Source organism: Apostichopus japonicus, chromosome 4, assembly GCF_037975245.1.
Source record: "Apostichopus japonicus isolate 1M-3 chromosome 4, ASM3797524v1, whole genome shotgun sequence".
Lineage (NCBI taxonomy): Eukaryota > Metazoa > Echinodermata > Holothuroidea > Aspidochirotida > Stichopodidae > Apostichopus > Apostichopus japonicus.
The window spans coordinates 20,563,425-20,588,094 of NC_092564.1; the positions used below are offsets into that span (position 1 = coordinate 20,563,425).

The window sequence follows — 24,670 nt, forward strand, 5'->3', positions numbered from 1 at the left end:
GGATATGTGATACTTCACGCTCCCCCCATTATGTGATATTGCAAAAAGACCTCACATGTCGTTTGATTTAAGGTGCTTTACTTTTGATCACATTTTAAAGAAAGAAATATATGCATTTTAGCGTGTGGTCAGTAGGTGCTGCGAGTGTGATGTCAAACTGGTGTAGAATATGTAATTTGCAGTAAAATATCTGCACGGTCCTGATAAACTTATTGTCGGAGAGGTTTTATCGGAGTCTGTCGTCTGTGAGTCTTTTCTGATAACCAAAGGATGGTATGCATATTTTTGAAAAGAAATATATACGCCCTACAATCGTTAGCAACTAGGGATAGCATTACACAGTTTTATCCATTTGGCGTTCCATACAAAGGACCGTGATCGCGGATCCACTTTTGGACACCCTATGCCTAAATAGCTTGCAGAAATTGGTCAACAAAAAGTAACATATCGACTTCTATGAACGATGGCTACTCTCTTGCAATTTGAGAAGGTTTTACTTAAATGTTCATGCGGAATTAAGTCACCAATAATTAGTCTATATTTTTGTAAACATTGTTTGAAACTGAGGTGTGGCCGATGTGTTTCTCATGAGGTAAATACACTGACGTTACACTTACAAGTTACAGCTTAGCCTAGGCCTAAAGTTAGGTCCTAATGTACTGTTACTCGTTAGGATATGAATGATACCTTCCCTCAATGTTACAGCTAAAACAGTAAAAGCAGTTATGCAGTTAAACCAGGGAGTTGTTCCATAGCAACTCCCTGGTTAAACCTATGCCTATGTTCTTTAACCACTGAGACTGCAGCATCACACAGGATGGAGGCTCAGTGGAAAGAAAACATACATCGTTCATAATTGTTTATTAGAATTCAGCCATGTGAAGAATGCACTTAGCCTATGCCTAAACAGCATTCAATGAGCTGGGATTAAATGATTTCAATGAAGAGGGACTTTTAACAATGGTACAGCACTGTAACATCTTGATCTAGTCTATGTGTTGGTGTGCAAATATGTTTCAAAAGATCTCATCTTCAATATTTACAAGAAGAATCATAGGTAGAAGTCCAGACATGGACACAATATTACTGATGCACAAAAATTAAACTCAGTTTAGGGGACGTGATCAAAATACCTCAAAGAAGCTTTCTAATTGATTCATGACCAGACATGCGTAAAGATGCTAAATGGATGTTGGCCAACTGTTCGTTGCTAAAATTTGGTAGTTAAAAGTGGTGAAAGCAGTATGTTAGCTCAAACTATCACACTAGGCTATGTGTAAATGAGGGAATGTGCGAGTACAGTACTTTGTCCAGAAGTATCTGTCAAAAATGCCTCAAAGGAATTGTGATTTCAGAAGACTGCAGCGTGTCAAGTTTCACTAGAACTAGAAAGGACCGATATTGACAATGTCCTCTGTTGATTAACGGCCTGGCTGAGGACTCCATTGTAATTATTCCATTTAATTAAACACGATACATTCACATATGACATATGTACAGTAGGACTGAATGTGTTAAAGGTGTCTTGGACTATTGCCAAGATTTTTCAAAGAAACAGGTGTCTGGGCCCAGATGATGGTTACAACTATGTAGTGAAAGATAGACTTGATTTTAAGCTTTGTGTAGGGAGAAGCTGGTTGGCAGATTGTTTTACATGTGAAGAGAAATGGGAAACAAACATTCTTTTATTTTTCTCCGCCCCCACCCCCACCCCTCCAGAATGGAGGCTCAGTAGGCTTGAACATTGTTATGTAATATTATATATATCTGTACACACAGCCAACATTGCATTATCAATATAGGTTCCAATCCTCCACTATGCCTCCACCTCAGAATGGAAACTGAGTGGTTTTAAAAACTTTGACACAGCGTTGTGTCATTCTTTAAAAAAAACTTCCATCACCACTGGGACTACAGCTATGCCTCCACCACAGAACCTGTGCAGACTTCTTAAAATAATCTGATTATGCAGCCAGCATTAAATGATCAACTTAGCTTTTATCACCACTGGGACTGCCCTTCACCCCACTTTGGAAGGGGAGTGGGGGGGGGGATTCTATAGTTACTCCATTGTCGTCATGCATTTACATATCATCATAAATTATGATTTTCTTAAGCTTCTGTAGGAAACCTTTCAAGTTGTAGCTCAGTAAAGTTATACTCTACTTGGTCTAGCCAATTAAACATTTTTACCTTCAATGATGACAATTATTTATAGATACACGCAAAACATTTACTGTTCACTTTGGCATGCAACCACCTCAATATCTTTCAGTGTCAAGTGAGCATGTTTAGGTTGGATTTTTAAGACAGTTTCTCTGTGTTTCTTGTGGGAGTGAGAGGGGATGGGATGGGAGGTGAAATGATAAGAGTTTGGATGATCATAGTTTGCTGAACCAGTCACAATGTTTTCTTAAATTTACTAACAGGTTGATTCTTATTCCTGCCCAAACTGCTTGGAGAATATGCCATCTGCTGAGGCAAAACTGAAAAAGAATCGCTGTGCAAACTGCTTGGATTGTCCAAGCTGTAATCACAGCCTCACAACAAGAGCAACCTCAGTGGCTCTAACTGATGCCAAAAGTCCTGAAAAGAAAACAACCAAGAAGGTCTACTACCTGGCATGTGGCTTATGTCGATGGACCTCTCGTGATATTGGGCTGACTGATAAAGAAAGTGGTAAGAGCCAAACTATCTTTCCATTCGTATGATAGGAATTAAAATTATCCAGTTTTCTACATGCAGTAAAAATTTGTGCTGTGCAGGTCATAAAAACAAGTAGTTCCTGGACTTTGCAGGATGGTCAAGTTTTTTAAGTACCACACACTTGACAAGAGTTAATGAGCTGAGAGAGGGTTGGGAGGGGGAAGCAGGGTAAGAAGCTCTGTGACAGTTGCCTATTACAGTTTCAATGTTTCTACTACTAGTATGTTTGTGTCTACTACTAGTATGTTTTTGTCTACTACTAGTATGTTTGTGTCTACTACTAGTATGTCTGTGTCTACTACTAGTATATGCTACTGTGTCTACTACTAGTATATGCTACTGTGTCTACTACTAGTATGTCTGTCTACTACTAGTATATGCTACTGTGTCTACTGCAAGTATGTCTGTGTCTACTACTAGTATATACTACTGTGTCTACTACTAGTATGTCTGTGACTACTGCAAGTATGTCTGTGTCTACTACTAGTATGTTTGTGTCTACTACTAGTATGTCTGTGACTACTGCAAGTATGTCTGTCTACTACTAGTATGTTTGTGTCTAAGACTAGTATGTCTGTGTCTACTACTAGTATATACTACTGTGTCTACTACTAGTATGTCTGTGACTACTGCAAGTATGTCTGTCTACTACTAGTATGTTTGTGTCTACTACTAGTATGTCTGTGACTACTGCAAGTATGTCTGTCTACTACTAGTATGTTTGTGTCTACTACTAGTATGTCTGTGTCTACTACTAGTATGTCTTTTTCTACTACTAGTATATGCTACTGTGTCTACTACTAGTATATACTACTGTATCTACTACTAGTATGTCTGTGACTACTACAAGTATGTCTGTCTACTACTAGTATGTCTGTGACTACTACAAGTATGTCTGTCTACTACTAGTATGTCTGTGTCTACTACTAGTATGTTTGTGTCTACTACTAGTATGTCTGTGTCTACTACTAATATATGCTACTGTGTCTACTGCAAGTATTTGTGTGTCTACTACTAGTATATATACTACTGTGACTACTACAAGTATGTCTGTCTTCTACTAGTATGTCTGTGTCTACTACTAGTATGTCTGTGTCTACTACTAGTATATGCTACTGTGTCTACTGCAAGTATGTCTGTGTCTACTACTAGTATATACTACTGTGTCTACTACTAGTATGTCTGTGTCTACTACTAGTATATGCTACTGTGTCTACTGCAAGTATGTCTGTGTCTACTACTAGTATATGCTACTGTGTCTACTACTAGTATATACTACTGTATCTACTACTAGTATGTCTGTGACTACTACAAGTATGTCTGTCTACTACTAGTATGTCTGTGACTACTACAAGTATGTCTGTCTACTACTAGTATGTCTGTGTCTACTACTAGTATGTTTGTGTCTACTACTAGTATGTCTGTGTCTACTACTAGTATATGCTACTGTGTCTACTGCAAGTATTTGTGTGTCTACTACTAGTATATATACTACTGTGACTACTACAAGTATGTCTGTCTTCTACTAGTATGTCTGTGTCTACTACTAGTATGTCTGTGTCTACTACTAGTATATGCTACTGTGTCTACTGCAACTATGTCTGTGTCTACTACTAGTATATACTACTGTGTCTACTACTAGTATGTCTGTGTCTATGCTACTATTTTAGTACTGTTTCCTTCTTCAACCGTGAATACAGTATAACTAGAAGGTATGTTGGAAAGATGTGAGTAGGTTGAATACTGACTCAGGTGATATTGTGAAAGCACAGTATGATCTATAATTATGAAGACTGAATCCAAGTGAGAATATTGTTGGTTTACTGTATATCATGGGTTTGTGAAGAGACCATATTATTATTATGGAAAGTTAGTTTCCATCAGAACAAAAGCACATCTGTATATACTCATTTTTGGGTCATCTCTGATATTTAAGACCTATGATATTTCAAGCTTCAATAATAAATGGCTTGTTGCACACTGAGTAGTATTGATGTATGAGCTCAATTGAAATCCCTTGCTACCCTGCCAAATCCCCTTGCAATGATAATAAAGCAAATACATACACTCAATACTTTATATATACTTAATTTCTTTACAGCTAGTGGTGGATGGGAGGAATATGAAAACAACCATGCAGAAAGGGTACTGTACAGTCACATTTATCAATTTTCTTGTAATAAATCTTCATAAATTTCCATGCAAGATATTAACATCCATAGCCTGAATTAGCAGGGTTAGGAATGAACCCTGTGCAATGGCATGAACTACATAAACTAGTGGAATATATGATGCATAGATCACTTAGCAGCCATACGTTGACAAGAAGGGGAATTAGGGGACCTGTACAAATTGAGTGGATATAAGGTGTAGAGGTGGCTTTGGTACTCCTTACTGGTACTCCTGGTGTATTTAATGAAAGGTATGTGGAGAAAGATGTGGAAGGGTTTTGGGTTTCTGCTCTTTTTAAAGTCAAAGAGTTATATGCCGATCTCTACAAAAGTGGAATTGAAAACTATTTTGATGTTATCAAACAACATTCGATTATTTCACACAGTTGAATAATCTGCTGGAATTCTACCATCAACTTGCCATCAAGGAGAAGAATGAACGAGAGCAGAAAAAGTTTACCAAAAGGCGAACATACCTTAGGCTCCAGGAGAAGTACTTTTCTCCCGGTGGCTTAACAACGAGGAGGAAGACTTCCTTCCTAAGTGCCCTATCTAGTTTGGCGTGAGTACTTTTCACCATGTTCATGCTTACCAGTTTAGATCTAATAAGTGGAGTGTTGCATACATGTAGTTTACTACTACAGTTTTATATGACCAGTAAGATTCTTATAATAGTAACAGAACTTTCCACATCAGGTTTTTGAAAGCTGTTGCATTTCTGACTGTCAGAACTCAATTTCAGATCTAACATAGTGCACTCCCATTGCATGGAGATCTAACAAAGACCTTTATAGCTAATAAAAAGCCTTGGCTAAAGCTGCATTTTGCCTTGGGGGTTTGTGTCTTTTCAATATTCTGACCAACCTTTTTGTGGTTAAAACTATGGTCCATTGACTTGTAAATCTTTAAATTTACTAATATATTCAGGTTACACATTTTTATATGTCCCAAAAAATTTAATTAAGTTAAATTTGCAAGCCTTGAACTTGAAGTGTAATTTCACCATTTGCCTTGTGATTCTGGTGGACTTTAGTGATACATCATATTTCAAGGTTGTCATAGTTTCTTCCAAGTTAAAATACAATACAATGTTCGTGGAATATTCAAAGCAACACAGAGCTTTGAAAGCTCACTTGAGGATTTATCTGTTTTTCAATTTGCACTTTATTGTGTCAGTGATTCATATTATGAACAGTACCTGGTTTAGTGCAACAGAGCCTCAATGTTGTTTTTGTGGGTTTTCCCTCAAAACCATTTGCCATGTAAGAGAGTTGTGTCTGATCACACCACAAGGGATGTCTTTATATATAAATTATAACCTACAGTTCTTTTGTACTAACTGTTGCAATGCCTTCCATTTCAACAACACTTTCATGACTGCTGTAAATTTACATAAACAATTCCAGTTGATTTTTCTAAAATTGAGACAGAATAAGTTGACAGTGTGCAAACTAGAAATGTGAATGCAGACTCTTTTTTCCCTGCGTTAATAAAATTATGTGAATATCCTAATAAACTCACCGTATCTGGCTTTTGGAATATTCCTCTTTATATATAATTATTCTACCTTTGCAGACCTAAAACTGATGAGCCTGAAGTCACACCTGTCAGTAAAATACCGCCCTGTGACGAGGTCGACCCACTCCCGTCTAAGTTTTATACCCAACCACTGGTCTTAGAAAAGGGTTTGTGAAGTCACTTTAAAATTTTACATCAGAATTTGAATTTTAGCCAAAATTTAAAGTATTAAAAGTATATACAGTATTATTCAACTGAAACAACCAATAAAATGTGCAATTTTGAAAGAACTGGACTTGCCCAAAAAAATATTCACTTTGAGATAAATTTTGAAGAGGAAAGTGGGGGAGGGGGAGGCTAAGGAAGGAGGGATTTAGTTAAAAGGATAAGTAATTACATGTTCAGTGGCAGGGTGTGAAAGTATTTTGAGGATTTTACTGATTTGTAAACAGTTAAAATGTAGTCTTGTAAAATGCTCCAGTAAAAGGCAATGTTTGTGCAGATAACATTGACCTGATGCAAATGAAGTTATTTAGTATTTATATCTGACAGCCTTCCCTTTCTGGTTTACTTTCAGTGACAACACTTGCCCAGAGGCTAAATCGACCAGAATTTGCCAGTAACCAAGTGGAAGGGTTATACCCAAGGCACAAACACCTGGTGATTAAACGTTCACAGAGATGTCGGGTAAGTTGCTCAGTACTCTTAGAAAGTTTGAATGCTATGGAGACAGCGTAGAAACTCACACATTTTTCGGCAGATGTGGATCTCGCTTTCCTGCACCAGAGATAAATATTCAGTCGATTACAACAAAGAAAAGAGTGATAATGTAAGACTTTAATAAGAATTAAGGTGCCAGTAAGTGTTTTGTTCAGTTGAGTAAAATTCAAGAAACATTTAATGTTTAAGCAGTGGAAGATCTGCCTTTTCTATGTCTGGTATGTTTTACTTTACCACCTTCAAATGAAAAAGGTAAGATCTGTCTACACATGCAGAATGATTCAACAACTTTGTTTTTATATGTAGATGATGTGTTTGTCAATTGCAGGGGAAGCAGAACTATTTTTTTCGTTATAGTCACAGCAGTAAGACATTTATGTGGAATGTATTGTAGAAATTGCTTGTCTGGCACTTCTGTACTGTAGGACTGTTCTCCCATTGGGGCTTGAAAGGTTACATTGTATTGTACTGTTGATTTTGAGCGACATTCAAAACAGCATCGGAAATTTGGAATTTCTGGCAGGTCATCTAGACATAAAGATAACAACAATACACTCATGTTTGATTTTCCGTGCAAGCACTGGGAAGGTCAAGCAATGTAGCAAATTATTTTTGTTGTCAAGTTCAGAGTGTGCATTATCTAGTATGTCAGTAACAACAATGTTTAATTGAAGTATTCAGCCCCTGCTAATGAATTCTCCATGAAAGCTACACCATGTTTAAGTGACAAACAATCTAGTCCTGCCTCTGAGATTGGATTGAAATGCATTAAGCTGCTTTTACAGACTGTTACATTTGTTTCAAACTTTTATAAATCAAAACTGATTCCCTGGCCTACTTAAGGTGTTAGCAACTTTGCATTTGATTTATATTTATATTTGCTTTTGATTTTTGAAAGTTTTATAGGCTTCGGCTAAGGAAAAAGTACTGAACTTTTCACTGAATAAAACATTTCTTGAGACATTAAAAGAACATCCCTAAGAATCTATTTCATATTCAGTAGTATTCCTATGTTAGAACATGTTACCTTTCAAACACAACCAGGTGATTTCATCTTCGTGACATGAGACTTTGAAGTTTTTCTTTTCTCCTTTGCAGGACTGTGAGCATAATCTCAGCAAACCTGAATATAATCCATCATCCATCAAATTTAAAATTCAACTGGTTGCTTTGTAAGTATTACAATGAAAATGGATGTGAAGAAATTGTTCATGTCAGTCTTTTGATCATGATATAAGAGGTGATTTAGTTGTAGAAGATTTTATTTGCAGTGAAATCCTCTTATGTCGGTCAATTTGATGTGGTTGTCCTTGAATCTCTTCCCTGGTTCCTGTTATTTGAGCTGCCCTACTTTGAAATATTGTATAACTTTGATATTCCGTCTCTATTAACATAGTAGATTAATTTCACTATGAATGAATGAAACATAACTTTAATGTTCCATCTCTTTAACATAGTAAAATATTTTTTCATAAGTGTAAAGCATCATCAGAATGAAAAGTTCACTGTTAATTAATATTGAGTCAATCAGTGACAGTAAAGTACTTCAAGTAAGTATTTGTGGCTCCAATCAACTATTTCTTTAAAATTTAAAATTATGCAAATGAAAGTTTTGAAATATTTTGCTACACAATGATAATGCAGTTACTTTGAGTTGTTCACTCTGCCTTCCATTTGACTTTGGAGTCGCTCATTACTACACTAATGCTAAGGTACTTGAAGGTTTGTAGAAGCGAAGAGCACACTTGAACATCCTAAATGGTATATTTGGAGCAGTTGTGATAATCAGCTCTGTGTGAAAAATAAGTTTATATTATGATTTTGTAGCAAATACCTTGTGACCCCATTGTTGAACTTATTCTTTCCAGACAACATATTCCTGATATTCGCATATACTTGGTCCCCAAGCTTCACCACGAGAGAGAGAGCATCGTTACAATCCTCTTAAGCAATCCATCTCAGGAACCAATGGAAATCCAGCTGGAGGCATTAAACCATCCACCATCTACTGGAATGGTACGTAGTGATATACTCACCGGCAGTCGACCCCCCATCTCCCTCCAAAAATATACTCACCGGCAGTCAACCTCTCATCCCCCTCCAAATATAGCACTCTCGACACCTAACAAAAAATTAGAAGTCACAATCCCCACAAGAATGTCCACAGAAAGATCAAATAGCAGTATCCTTTTTATTGATAAAGAAACTGATTAATGGAAGAAATGCTATGGACAAAACGAAATTGCAAGTATCGAACTTTCCAGAACAGAAAGAAAAGAAGCACAAACATGGCATTCCATTGATTATCATTTAACTGAAACATTTGATTCCAATTTGCAATGGAAGTAGGTGGGCAAGTAAACTACTTGAAGCAAAACATTATATATAATGCTTGTGGCAGAAGAACATCAAGAGGAGAACTTGGCGTCTCCGAAATATCAATACTCAAATTATTCCTTCAATTTCGAGGGATGGCAGAAAGGAAACCATAAAATAAAGTAAAGGGTAAATTATTCAGAGAAAGTTTTGCCACCAAAGCAGGTTATGACAAAGGTAATTTTAGTGGTTCAGCAGGTCTCTGACTTAAACAACATCTTTGTTGACTAAAGATTTAAAGTTAATAGTGTTACTATTCACTTGAATAAAATGATTGTTCCCCAAAATTTCTTCACCAAAATTAATTTTCAGGTCTTTGGAAAGCAAAACTTGCCTGGAAACACAGACATAAAAGGATTATCAACATAAATATACTCCCTCTTAAAGTTACAAAGGAAGCATCATCCTTTGTCCAAATGGAAATTAAAAAATTGTATCCCATAATATATTGGTACCCAATACTGTTTACGTACATAAATAGTACATTTTTAGCTTGGAAAGAAAGAACGAAGGTGTCATCCTTAGCCCACCCATGTCAGGAAAATCGAACAACACAGTACACTTAATTAGATAACATCGCAAGTTTTTTCAAGAAAGACTTTGGAGGATCTGGAAGGATCTGAAACTAAGTGAGACAGCGCTAACGATTTAATAATACTAATCCTGCCAATTGGAGTTAAATCCTGTTGTGATCAAAATATGAAGCAACTGCTGAAAGCGTGAAAGTTTTGGAGTTTAAATTGAGGCTGAATAAGTCAGCCATTACAAGGTAAATTATTATAAAGGCAAGAGTTTTCATTAGTTAAGCCACCTAAAGGAAAGAGAAACGACCACTGACCTTTAAACCCAAAGAGTGTTCTAGTCGAAATTGTACTTGATCATGTGAACAAGTAATAAGCAGTACAATACTAGTTATACTTACTGATGGAGATAGCAGCAAAAAAACAAGGTAAACAATCAATTCAACAGAGGAAAGTTCCGGGTGATATCGTAAATCAAGACAAGCCCTATCTGCGTTATCGTGGAAGCACTGGACCGAACATAGGGTCCAATGAGGAGTGACTGTGACAAGGCAAAGAGGTCCAAGGCAAACCACAGACAAAAACAAATGTTGTCAAGACTAGCACAGTGAACATTAATAACCAATAAGAGGTTTCATTAATAAACTGCAGGATTGGTAGATCCTGACAAATTACTTCATAGGCATAACTCAGTAATACAATACAGATTTCTCATAGTTTACACATGTGTGGAAGACTATAACAGTAATATGATTTAATTGTTTGTTCCTCAGCTAATCGTACCAAGTATCGAACTTGCACTAGCTGCAAAAGATATCACAGCAGAGTTTGACGAGAAGGTCGCAGACACCAGTCAATATCAAGACAACCCAGAGTAAGTATGAATGTGTCATCTTTGGTCTAAAGGGAAGATGTCAGACTCAAAATTCACCATTTAATGTTTTAATGGGGGAGGCCTCCCTCCTCCATCCCCCCCCCCTCGATCCCTCTACTCGCTTTTTTATATCCTGGATCTGACACTGGTCAGTGCTGTTTGGTAGCGAGTGTGATCTCAGCATGGAGGGTGTCTCATGTTGCAGTTACCTCAAAGTTCAGTCTTGCAATGCATCATACAAGCAAGGGTTTCTAGTGAGCAAACAGTCCACATAAAGCACTTACTGTTGTATTCACTTTGAAAAATGTGGCTGAGTTTCTCTCTCAGCCTGCACACTTAACAATTGCCAAAAAATGTATATTTCTTGGAAGAAAGTGATACCTAGCACTCCTCAAACATTGTGAGTTTTCTCTGTATTTGTTACACCCAACAGATTGGGATACATTGAGACTATTAAGGAATCAAATAGTCTTACAGTGTTCCTCCTTTTTGCCTTAGTTGTCCTTAACTAAGTCTCTTTTTTCCTTCGCTTTTTCTTTGGAAGGAATTCCACGGCATGGTACAGTTCATATTGTTGAAACGATACTTAAACTAGACATCATTGCAAATGAAGTATGTGCCACAAATTGCCTCAAGTTTGTCAATTACTTCCCTTGTAGATCTCAGGTTGACCAACTTGATCATGAAGTTTATTTTCAAAAACACAGTTGTTATCCAAGACACATAAAGTATGATTAGTATGTCTTGTTTACTCTTTTTGCATATTTTGTGTCACCATAGCAATCTTGAGAGCTACATCTAATATCTGCAGATGAGTATACTACATTGCACTTCCAATTCATGTGCTCAAATGAGTTTCTAGGCATTTTTAACTAGATCTGAAAGATTCAAAAGTATCACCATCATCTTATAGGTTACTTCTTGAAAACACATTTTGGGGAATTTTTCTCTTCAAACCGAATGTCACACCATCAACTAGCATTTCAAGAGAGAATGTAATACTCTTTGCAGTAATTTGAAGCTCAATCATGGAATCAACTTCCAAGTTTTCCTGAGAGGAGAAACTGGAGCCATTTCAAAAGAACAAATCAAATTACTTTAAGAAATGTGATCTTACAGCTCTTGAGATGGTACCTTGGCGTTCATCAAGAGAAGCTAGGCGTTCAAAATCATTCCTCACAGAGTATCTTTTTGTACTCAGTAATGAATGTCTGTTCTCCAACATTTCACACAAACGTTGGTTTCGAAAATTGTCACATTAAAAGTAACGAGGCATGTTTCAGAGGTATGTCTGCAGTAGATAAACCTTTGTGGAGTTGTCCGAGTAAATAGATACTGGTTCAGAGGTCAATGTTTCCCAGGGGTTTGTTAAAATTATTGTCAATATTTTCACTACAGACAGAAAAGCTCAGAGAGTGAATGGTAAGTTTACCATGGTGACAAGATATTCAGAGGTTGCTGTCTCTTTAATCACCACCAGCATCCTCATCACCATCATCAGTGATATTTCACTCACGATCCTTCCAATACTGGTGCTGGAGTTTTAATCATATCATATATATCCATTAAATTTTTACCCATTGACACTGACAGTTTGATGTGGTTAGAGAGATATTTATATATATCAATGTGTGACCTCCTTTCTTTCTCACTACATATTTATTCTGACTAACATATATCTTTATGACTTCATACTAACATTTAAAGGAATCTTGATCAACAATTTCAGTGGATATATAGATTGAAAGAATTGTACTTTTAGCTGTTATCAATTGGGTTTGAGGCATTTATACCCCCTCATGTCTGTCTTTTAAATGGGGTCACAATTCTACCCCAGCATGTCTATCTTCTAAGGGAATTTTGTTTGTACCCTATAGATTTGTATCCCAGCAGTCCTGGCTTGCTCCTCCCCTATTGAGGGGGGGGGGGGGGTGGGGGGGTCTATTGGGTGCATCCCAGGTTAGGAATGATGCATGAGCATGATTTGCATATGATCTTGCATTGGTGATGTTGCACTCTCAATGGGTATTTTAATGAGCCAGTATTTTACTAAAATTAGATGTGTGGTTGATTTATTCAAATTTAAATATTAACATGCCGCAAATATGTGAGTTGTGACCTGTTTCACCTGTTTCTGAAACCCATTCTAGCTATTAAAGAAAATTGATTGTTTGCTCGTTACCATAGTTTAAATTCAAGTTTCCAAGTCAGTTTACTGTCCTTCATTTACTAATATATTGTTTTATAACTGTTATCAAAAGTAACCTCAAAATAATCTGTATTCTAGCCTGGGTTTATTTAAATGATACTGTATCGCACCGTCTTCTAAAAATCCTTGTTTAATTAGTGCATAGCGTCACTCTGTTTCCCTAAAAAGTTGTATCTTGAGCTTCACTTAATATAGCGTATATATAGCGTATATATATTGTATAGAATCACCCCATTTATTCCCCACCTTTTCCGTCAGTCAGTCTGTCCATTCCAGTATGTGACTGTTGTATATATATATACATCATATATATATATATATATATATATATATATATATATATATATATATTTATATATATATATATATATATATATATACATATATATATATGTGTGTTGCCTTGTGACTTAATCACTTAAATTAACTTGACTTGTCCTCATACATTAGCATTAACAGTTCTCTCTCCTCCTCATCCACATTAATTTATGTCCATTTCAGTATAACTACATAGTTGTAGGGAACATAGCTCTATACCTATACTATTCTAGTTGTGTTTGATCAATTTATGCCACTCCCCACACGATTGAACACAAATTGCTACCACAATGATCTATGAGGCAGTCTTCTCCTCTTGTCCAGGTGGTACAGTTACAACACTTGATCACAATAACAGTGTCAGACCTGATTTTGTAAACACAGAATAGGCAAGGCACACCTGCCTGTGAAGTTAGGTAGGTCTAGGCCAAGTGTCTTTATCAAGATTTAAAATATCTTCTGTGACATTGATGAAACAAAGAAAAGGATGTTATTATAAGTATCGTGGATGATGGCAAAATGATTATGATTATGATGGATAAATGATTACTCAAATGAGTAATAACACCTGCAGATAAGGACAGCGAGATTAGCGATGATGTAGTCACCTGCAGCAATAGAAGGGTTTTGTCACATGAGATATTTTGTGAATGCCACTTCTATCCTTAGCGATAGGTATTCAAATGCAAAGTCAAGCCCATCGACGAGCAGGAACCAGAAATTTAACACCTTGACTTAATCTTCTCTATACATTTTCCAAGGTATGTGGGGTCTGTGGAAGTACTTGTGTTTGTACCAACGGAGTTATGACACTCCACATGTGATTCTATGAAAATTATCAGTCAGCTTAGTACAATGTTTTTGCCTTTTTTATACATCTACAAAATGCATTTAACATGTTAATTATCGATCATTGTATTTTTTCCTGTTTTTTTCTTTTTTCTTTGAAGGTTCATCCAGTTCAGGAGTGGACATAAACTCGGCGTCCTCTTCAAGGTCACACCCCAGACATCAGAGGCAGATGTAGTGGTGAGTCGATTGAAATCAGTTGATAGGGAACAGAAAATTGGTTGCCACTTCTTTGTTGATGGAAGAAGTTGGGCAAAACTATTAAAAAGAAATCAGAAACGAACCCCATCTAACTTCAGTATGATTTGGTCAAGTTTTAAAAACTTGGAAGTAAACCTTTCTTATCTTTTAGCTTATAGAATACGTTTAGTGGTAGTAAATATCTGTATGGAAATAATCAAGTACCTAGCGACTGATGCAACCTCGACCTCCTTTGAGGATCCCCTATCTGAAGAACTTGGCCATTTTGCTTATTCTGCTTTTTGTAGGCATAACTCCCTCCTCCACCCCCTTCCTCCATTTCCCCCATCTAGACCGACAAATCTTGTGAACTATTCAAATGTGACATGAAGATATTCCATGATTTTTGTAGGGTGTGAGGAGGATGTACTTGTATATTTTCCAATACTTTTAGTTCACTCTCTTTATTTACAGGTTTGTTTTAAATTGAAACACAAGTACCATAACAACAGTCCATCACTACGAAGTCCTCCTGATGAAGAGTCGTCCCCTGAGGCCATCTGGCTAGAGCATGAGGTCCACATAAACCTTGGGCCCACCTCTCCATGAAACTGGCACACCTTTTCTCGACAGAAGAGGGGCCAAATACATGTGTCATGTCAGTGAAGATAAATTATTTATTCATCTTATCAGCAGCACAGGCTGTGTGATATAAGATAATTGAATGTTGTATAGGCTGCCGTTTACTGTAGGTTATGTTTAGAACTGTTGCAGAATGATGTTATACAAGTTTGCTTAGCTTGGTGTTTAGCAGCTGGGTCTACAAAGTCATATTTTGGGAATTTTTAGTTTGAATTACAAAAAAACAATAATTGTTGTAATATTACAAACAGCAGCGACTCTGCTAAATAGATAGGTTTTCTTCTTTCTTCTTCTCCAATCATGTCTAGAAGTAGATAAATCACTAGAATTAAAGTGTTATCTGTTTGATTGCTTTGTATCAGTTTATACTTTAAAATGTTCACAATTATGTACCAAATTACTGTTTACAGATCCCAAGCAGCATGCTGTGTATTAGCTTTGGAATATTGTAAAAGGTGAAATTTAATGTATATTAAAAGCAATTGCGGTTAATATTAAATTCAGGTCCCATTCTTTCTATGATATGGTGGTAACAAGTGTCATAAATCAGTTCTCTGAAGTTTTTACCAAGCACTGACATATTTATTCTTGTAAATTTAAGTTTGCTTATAAATTTACAGTAATTTACAGTTTCACTTTTATTGGAAATGTCTGTTTCAACCTAAGGAAGGCACTTTATCTTCCTTTGACTTTGACGCAATATTATTGACTGATTAATGAAATGATCTTGAAGACCATTTTGGAGGAATGATTAATAGTCCTACATTATTCAGGAAATGTATTAATTACATGGACGTTATTATCATTCCTTTTCAAGATCAAAAGCAGGGGTAAGGGGGTCCAGGGGGGTTGGTAGCAACAATGCACTAGTTGGTGTGGTAGAATTGAAAGTTTAAGAATACTTGATGTTAACAAAACGATGTATGATTGTCTTAAGTGTGCTAACATTTTCTTTCATATGGTGCTGCATTTAGACAGAATTTTACCATTCTTTAACAAGTGCAGAGAAAAATTTCATTTTTTCCCCGCTTCTTTATTTGCATGGACTCGGCTGTAACAATTAATTATGTGAATACTGTTAGTTGTACTATCTGTAATAGTAGTGTCATACTGTTAGGATGGTACTACACTATTCTAATGCAGTGCTGTGTGTCTTTGTATTCCATTTCCAGAATAGATAGAGGCGAAATAGTCATTTGCTTAAAAAGTAGCATTGTGAGAAGGAATCATGCAAATTGGTGATAGGCTTCAAATACAGATGTAGCTAGACTAAGTGTATAGCTGAAGTATAGTATGAGCATGAAGTCTAGTATGAGTATGAAGTATAGTATGAGTATGAAGTGTAGTTTGAGTATGAAGTATAGTATGAATATGTAGTATGAATATGTAGTATGAGTATGAAGTATAATATGAATATGTAGTATGAGTATAGTATGAATTATAGTATGAGTATGAAGGGGGAGGGAACATGCTGGAAATTAGTTATGCATCTCTTTGATTTAGTAGTAAATTCTTGTTAATATAGTATGTAAACAGCTGCAGGGTGTAACAATAGCAAAAGGAAAAAGGAACAAATATCTCACAAATTCTTTCTTTAGTTGTTTATTTCATCCATTGCAAACTATCCCAATGGCTAGCAATAACTCTCCCCACCCCCCCCCCTTTTTTGGGGGAAAAGTCGGATGCACGGTAAAACACTTTGTCTTCTTTATGTCCTTGATAATGATATAACTGGGTAGTCAAATTGAACACACAAAACAACAAAGAGTGCAGTCCAGAAGATGTGCACACATTAAAACTCCATTCTTCAAGTTGTAAATGTTATACACCAATTACTTCCAAGATAATATTACCTAAAAAAGTGTCGAAAACAGGAAGCGATTGACTATTAAAGTCAAAAGAAAAGAAAATTGTAAATAAAAGAAATATTGTACAAAGCTTTCTTGGATCCAGCACCTATATAGTACAAATATATTTACAAATTGATGTGCAACAAAGCTTGCTCATTATAATGCTTAGTGTTGATGTTGCTTATGCAAAAACTCAATAGTGAGCAGTAACAGCACTGCATACAACGGTGCCTTGGTCCCTGGAGGGAGTTAATCTGCACTGCATATAGTACTAGGCAACAGAAGAGAAAGTCAAAGTCTTCTTGACCTATGCACCTCATTCCTCAGATAGAATTTAATCCTGTTAGACATAATATCTATTCGATGAACAGTTAAACCATTTTACTTAAAAGCACCATCGAAAGTTCAGCACCGGCAAAACTTGGAGATGATCAGGAGTGAACGAAAATGATGGAAGTGGATAAAGAACTGACTTTACAAACCAATTCCTACAGATGTACAGCAGGAAATAAATATGTTGGTTCAATTTGCATAATTAAAAATTAAAACAAACATGGATACATATCCATCGTTCCCACAAACAACAGAAGTACACATCACATTATTGCTTATTACATATGACTTTTGCATCCTTTCCTGGTCAACTCTGAAAGTTTCGCCTTCCTTTCTCCCTCTGCTACCTTTTACTCCCCCTCCCCCCCCCCCCCATTCCAACCTATAAACATTCCCTTTCCTGTTTTAATCATCTCAACAATTTTCACACATATATTAAGGAATGAAGCATTGTTTAAAAATGAACAAGGCTGGTGAGGAATCACAACCAATAACACACATCTGAAGTATCATACAGTATCTTTGCTACAAACGAATACACAAAGAAAATGAAAAAAGGGGCTGACAAAAATGCTAGAATTTACATTTACAGGAAGCCCAAAAAATAAATGACAAGTAGAAGATGATTTACAGTCCACACCTGATCTGACATGGACTAATCTCTCAAATGAGAGACAACACTGGAATATTCTAAACATGGCATTGTAAATGTTTTATCTTGTAAAAATACATTCAGGAGTTCAATTGAACAATCAACACCTGTAAACTAATGCACACGAAATTATTGAACAAAAAGAATTCCATGTTCAGTGTACAAAAGAAATTTAACCCTGCTAAATGTGTAAGACTAATTGTGTATGAGTAAATGTGTAAGTCAACTTGAATTGGAATAAATGGGAAATACTGTACATTCGATTGGAACAACCTAACCATGAAATTAGATGAAATTGATTTTATTCGTTCCTCATAATTAGTATTAAATGTATTCATGCTTAATATTGCATATGCAAAATGAGAAACGTTTAAATAAGAAACGGTCAAACTGTCAAAATGATATTTCATGCATGAATATTCTTAACCTGACTTTATCGCATATTATGCTCAAACTGCTAGCTTGTTGTGAAAAGAACAATTAAGAAAAGGTTTTGCATTGTATAATACAGGAATGGTGAAAAGTTCAGCTTTCTTCAAAATTAAGGCACAGATGTCTTGCAATAATAGAAAAGTCTTCACGGGGGATGATTTTGAAAGGACCAGCTACCTTGAGAAAGACGTACCTAACAGCATTACTGTTGACTCAGCATGTGTGTATCTGCAATACATACATACAGTGGGTTACCCTATTAACATAAACATGCAGTTGAAGTTAAAAAGGAAGTATTTAATACGCATGTTTTCTTTTTCCTTTAATAATAAGTCTCTATTGGAGAATCACCATATGTGCAGAATGTGAAACCATCCTCTCAATTTCTTTGATGACATGTTTGTCATCGATTGATCAATGAATCTAGCAATCGGATCACAAGATGATCGTTTCATATTTTTACACCTCCAACATTCCACAACTACCACCCCCCCCCCCCCAAATGAAATCTACAGAACATTACACTCATACTGCTATAAAAAGTCACTGCCAGTGAGTTTGTCCCTGATTTTGTAGAAGTGACAGGTCCAATTTGGATTTTATTTTTTGTATATGATATGAACACAATACTAGGACCATCATCCTACTTGCCCTAATATGCAAGTAATCGCTTTCTCAAAATGAAAATGAATTAAAAAATAATGGTAAGAGAATCGTTGCTGTAGATTGGTGATTTCATATTAAACAAATCACTTTCTCCCAAAATTGCCTCACACACATTTCAAGTCAGAGTGCATAGCTCACTTGGACAAAAGCGGCTGTTCAGCAAGAGGTGTACTCTGGCATATGCTTTTTGCAACTCTTGCTACATACTCCCCTCCTTCAGAATTGAGGTAGCCTCGTTGTTTTCTCGCTGGAAGGAATTACTGCACAAAGCACCATTGCAACCTTGAAGCCAGGCTGATCAGTATTTGGGACTCCCACCCTCTTGAGGTCCGTACGTGGTGCTCCATAACTTTGTTGGTGAGTGGGGATGCCTCCTTCTGAAAGAACTGTCATTCCGCTGATATGACGCTTCAGAGCCTCCATAGACTGCAGGGAGATTATCAATGAAAAAATGCAATGTGAATACTTTATCTTGTGATAAAAAACCAAATCAATGACACCGGATCGGATTTCAACATCTCATAACTGTTCATTTCCAAGCCTTCTTTTGGTACTCAAAGATATCATTGGTACAACTCTGAATGAAGCATCATGTGACGTAAACAAAGCCTTAACACATGCAAAAGCAGGGCACCCACAAGCAGAAGGGTTGACGCAAATCCTACAACTACACCTGACATCAAAATAATTAATTCAGCAGTGCGTAACTACATACGTCTGTATTACATTTCAGTTAAAATCACTCATATTACAGTTAGCCAAACTTCTCAAGGTAGACCAGCTTTAAGGAAACCTTGGATTCACATAATATCATTTAGTTTTCTCTCTATCAAACTATCAGTTTAACTATTTCGTATCTTATTTTATGTTTTCTATTACCTGGTGAAGGTGACATTGCATATGGTGGAGGTGAACCATGGATTGGTGTTTGAATGAAGGCGCTAGAGTTAACCGGAGCAGCATAATACCTCGGTGCTAGCAATAAGTGATAACCTGTGGAAAAATAAGAAGACAGTTTGTCATTCATTACCTAATCATTAGTTTACTTGGTAATTCTAGCAACCTTGTACTTTTGTTGCATAGTACTGGCATTAGCATAACCACATCATATGAAAGACTTAATAGCATTGGAAATGGATAGATACATAATAATTATAACTATATGTGTTATAATTATAACTATATCCACATGTACGCAGGCACATGATCATAAAACACAATATGACCTCAAGAAGAGAACACATCATCATGACAAATTCTCTAAGTACTCTTAAAATATGGATGTTTACTGAATTTTATCAGCTGTTTATTACAATACCAAAGTGTTTATAATATTCGACAAAGAAAAATGTATGTACTCATATAGCAAATATATTTCCAGCCAATTTTGATGATTTGTTTGCTGTGGGAACCTACATGAATGATGTTTACTATTTGAAGAATGCCAAAGGCCTAAAATATCTGCACTTACCTAAAAGAACAGCTCCAGCTATGGCTAAGATCAATATAAGTAAAAATATCCAGTTTTGATAATTATTAGCAATAACTTGAAAGACTCCTGTCCAGCCAGCAACAACAGCCTCTTCTGCAACACAAGAAAAAAATAGTTTTCCTTAGGTTGGAGGATGGGTAGGGGTTGGAGTATGGGTAGGTGTTGGATTATTGGTAGTTGGATGGGTAATTGTTGGATGTGTAATAGTTGGATGATTGGTAGTTGGATGGGTAATTGTTGGATGGGTAATTGTTGGACGATTGGTAGATGTTGGATGGGTAGGTGTTAGATGGGTAGGAGGATGGTAGGTATTGGATTATTGGTAGTTGGATGGGTAATTGTTGGACGATTGGTAGATGTTGGATGGGTAGGTGTTCGATGGGTAGGTGTTGGATCGGTAGGTGTTGGATGCATGGTAGGTGTTGGATGCATGGTAGATGTTGGATGGGTAGATGTTGGAGGATGGGTAGGTGTTGGATGGGTAGGTGTTGGATGGGTAGGTGTTGGGTGGGTAGATGTTAGATGGGTAGATGTTGGGTGGGTAGATGTTAGATGGGTAGATGTTGGATGATGGGAGGTGTTGGATGGGTAGGTGTTGGATGGGTAGATGTTGGATGGGTAGGGGTTCGATGGGTAGGGGTTCGATGGGTAGCGGTTGGATTGGTAGGGGTTGGATGGGTAGGTGTTGGATGTGTAGTTGCTGGATGGTGGGTACGTGTTAAAGGAGGGGTAGGTATTGGAGGATGGGTAGGGGATGGATGATTGGTAGTTAGATGGGTATGTGTTGGATGATGGGTAGGTGTTGGGGGATGGGTAGGTATTGGAGGATGGGTAGCAACATAATGTTATCATTCAATTCCGAGATCTCTCTTGAACTCCTGAACATAATGTTTCATGTAACACAGTACCTATTCTGCTATGTAGAGGGTGCATCATACCAACAAATTTGATCAACGTTTACCCTGTCATGTATAGCACCTTGTAACTTAAAGTCAACATTCAAAGTATTTATTCTTTTTTTCCCCCCCTCTTTTTTTCCTTTCGTTTCTGTGATGATATATAAAAAGACACGACCCTTACCTTTTGTTGCTGTACCGACGACTGGCACTAAATTCAGCTTGACTGGCAAGACCTGTGATTGGTCAGTTAAACTGCTGCGGACCTCAACAGCACTCTGGAGAAACGTGGGTGTTAACTGAGAGCTGGGAAGATCCTTTAGCATTATATTATAATGTAGGACATTTGGAACACCACTACTGAACGGCTTGCCGATTGCTAACAGCTCTGTGTTGTTGGTTGTTACCTGTGATCGAAGATAAGCGAGACTATCTCTTTAACGTTGCGACAGAACGATGCATTTCAGTACAGACAGCACTGAAGGACCAATAAAGTACATCAACTCTGTTTGTTGGGGTATTTGTCGTCAACATTATACAACATTAGGAAAAGTGACCTGTTGTGAAAGGAACACTGGCTGTAGGTATTCAATATATCACGGTATTAATGAACTGAAGAAGGTGTGGTTATAGGACTGATGGGGTGGTAGGCCAATGACAATGAAATGGAAAGAACACAGTTTACTACTATGCCATAACTTAGATTGTAGTAAACCTAACATTGAACATTCACCTGGAGGTGTGCAGGCAGCATAATAATGCTTAACTCAAGCTGTACCTGTGTGCACATTAAAAGCTACAGAATCAGTGTTGCTGCAAACATCAACAGACAGGCAGAAGAAATGAGTGGAAAATAAATAAGGGGGACAGTGAGCAGTCACCAGTTTATGCATGTGGTTCCATTGCCTTTCGAAACCTTGACCGGATGACTTGAGAATATAGGATTATTTTTGAATTATCATATTCCATAATAATTGGAAAGCTTTCACAGCATTTGATAGTTGTATTGACTTTCACACTTGTCCTGAAAGATCCAGCAGCGCAAAGACTGATGACAACATCTGCGATGAAAACAGCAGGGTTACCTGCCCCCTAGCAACACAGGTGACTTATCACTTTTAACTTGGGCAGAGAGGAGCCATTTCATCAAATTAAACAAAAACTTCTCAAGCACAGTATCTATGGTTATCAGATCTGAAACTAGAGGATGTGTATCATGTATTGAGTGCATCTTACCTACTGTGGTAACCAGGAAGTCTGTCAAATATCTCACATGCAATGAAACACCATCAAGCACAGTATCTATGGTTGACAGATCTTTAACTAGTTGATGTGTATCATGTATTGAGTGCATCTTACCTACTTTGGTAACCAGGAAGTCTGTCAAATATCTCACATGCAATGAAACACCATCAAGCACAGTATCTATGGTTAACAGATCTTTAATTAGCTGATGTGTATCATGTATTGAGTGCATCTTACCTACTGTGGTAACCAGGAAGTCTGTCAAATATCTCACATGCAATGAAACACCATCAAGCACAGTATCTATGGTTAACAGATCTTTAATTAGCTGATGTGTATCATGTATTGAGTGCATCTTACCTACTGTGGTAACCAGGAAGTCTGTCAAATATCTCACATGCAATGAAACACAATCAAACACAGTATCTATGGTTGACAGATCTTTAATTAGCTGATGTGTATCATGTATTGAGTGCATCTTACCTACTTTGGTAACCAGGAAGTCTGTCAAATATCTCACAATCAAACACAGTATCTATGGTTAACAGAATTTTAACTAGCCGATGTGTATCATGTATTGAGTGCATCTTACCTACTTTGGTAACCAGGAAGTCTGTCAAATATCTCACAATCAAACACAGTATCTATGGTTGACAGAATTTTAACTAGCCGATGTGTATCATGTATTGAGTGCATCTTACCTACTTTGGTAACCAGGAAGTTTGTCAAATATCTCACAATCAAACACAGTATCTATGGTTGACAGATCTTTAACTAGCTACAGTGCCCTGGGGTCTATTCTCTAACCAACCTTTCACCGATAAAGCTTGTTTCCTCACCTGTAGTGATTTAAGAACACTTTCCACTCCCTCCACAAACAGTTCCGTCTTCCTCTGCACAGAGCTCAAAGTAAATTCCGCCTGATGGACAAAGAAACCTGGATAGAATGGTATGGAGAGTGTCGCAGATCTGACCTCTGTTTGACCCGACCCTCTGTGTACAGTGACATGGAGGTCAACAGCTGTATCCAGAGTACTCAGAAACTGAGGAATTCTCCTCGAGTCTTTCTTCTCGACTGCGCAATAATAATTTCCTGCGACAAAACAGACGAACGATAAAATATAAAACGCTTTCATTCATGTTCCAGAATAGTAGCCTAAAAGGCAAAGGATAACAAGCTAACATAAACATATCCGATTGCAATATTCTGTTGGCATAGCAACAAACCACATTAAACATTCTGCATCATTAGGGGCGGACCCTCTTTTCAATAGCATACATGTTTTATTATTAACTTTTTAATACAGTTTTAATAAATTTTGCCCAGACGACCTCACAAAGTTTTCCAGTTAAAATGTCGCATTTGCCAATTAAACTCGACGACACCCTGAGTTGACAGACAACAGAAACTGACAGATGTTTACTGATTTATTTCTTCTTATCGTTACTGTTTTAAATGCTACATGCATGCATATGGAACAACGGTATGCATGTCGAGTGGGGACAGGTAAAAAGGATGAGTGAGTAAATATTGTCAGTGGATTACAAATATGGACCCATCTTGACTTCTACATTCTTGCTCTCACAAAGTAACCTTCCGTAATACATTTAGAGCAAGCTTGTGGCTCAAAAAAAATCCCTCCTTACCTGTTTGGCGATCAAAGCGTGGGTAGGTAGCGAACCAATCAGAGGCTTGGGTGTTCTTGACCTCAGAAAACTGTACATGACATGAGAAAGGGGGGTGGAGCGCCTCCAATTCAAGGTCCTGGCCTGTGAAGGCTCCTCCTAAGATAACCGATCAGAAGAGACAAATACTCAAGCTTGTTGATTTTATAGGAAAGTTTAAAAAAAATAAATAAACGGAAACATTTATTCACTACTCTTATGAGTATGGGATATTTAATCCCAATTAAAGACTTAAAGCAAGTAAATAGGTCCCAAATAAAGGAATCACGCAGGAACCAGCCAGGGTACATGTCAATGAAACTGTTGTAGGCCATTATAATACACATAACTGCAT

The 24,670-nt window shown here is 36.9% G+C and overlaps 2 protein-coding genes across 3 annotated transcripts in view; one reads left to right on the top strand and one right to left on the bottom strand.

Moving 5' to 3' along the window:
• The first annotated feature begins 362 nt into the window (after positions 1–362).
• On the top strand, positions 363–16,963 carry LOC139966777 (dynactin subunit 4-like). Of its 2 annotated transcripts, XM_071970129.1 has the most exons (12): positions 363–592; positions 2,430–2,679; positions 4,808–4,851; positions 5,264–5,439; positions 6,453–6,562; positions 6,973–7,082; positions 8,214–8,287; positions 8,984–9,131; positions 10,786–10,886; positions 12,285–12,308; positions 14,364–14,442; positions 14,917–16,963. In XM_071970129.1, the coding sequence occupies exons 1-12, from the start codon at positions 464–466 to the stop codon at positions 15,049–15,051; spliced, it is 1,380 nt and encodes a 459-aa protein (XP_071826230.1). In that variant the 5' UTR covers positions 363–463; the 3' UTR covers positions 15,052–16,963. The 2 variants fall into 2 exon arrangements, with proteins under 2 accessions (XP_071826230.1, XP_071826231.1); XM_071970130.1 differs by lacking the exon at positions 12,285–12,308.
• Positions 16,964–18,686: 1,723 nt separating this feature from the next.
• Positions 18,687–24,670, bottom strand: part of LOC139966776 (nuclear pore membrane glycoprotein 210-like) — a 39,027-nt gene continuing 33,043 nt past the window's right edge. Inside the window, exons 31-36 of the mRNA XM_071970126.1 lie at positions 24,298–24,435; positions 23,490–23,743; positions 21,590–21,812; positions 20,489–20,602; positions 19,897–20,010; positions 18,687–19,443 (exon numbers count right to left, since the gene is read on the bottom strand). Coding sequence (XP_071826227.1) covers positions 19,316–19,443; positions 19,897–20,010; positions 20,489–20,602; positions 21,590–21,812; positions 23,490–23,743; positions 24,298–24,435 — 971 coding nt within the window. The 3' untranslated portion in view covers positions 18,687–19,315. The remainder of the gene's footprint in view (positions 19,444–19,896; positions 20,011–20,488; positions 20,603–21,589; positions 21,813–23,489; positions 23,744–24,297; positions 24,436–24,670) is intronic.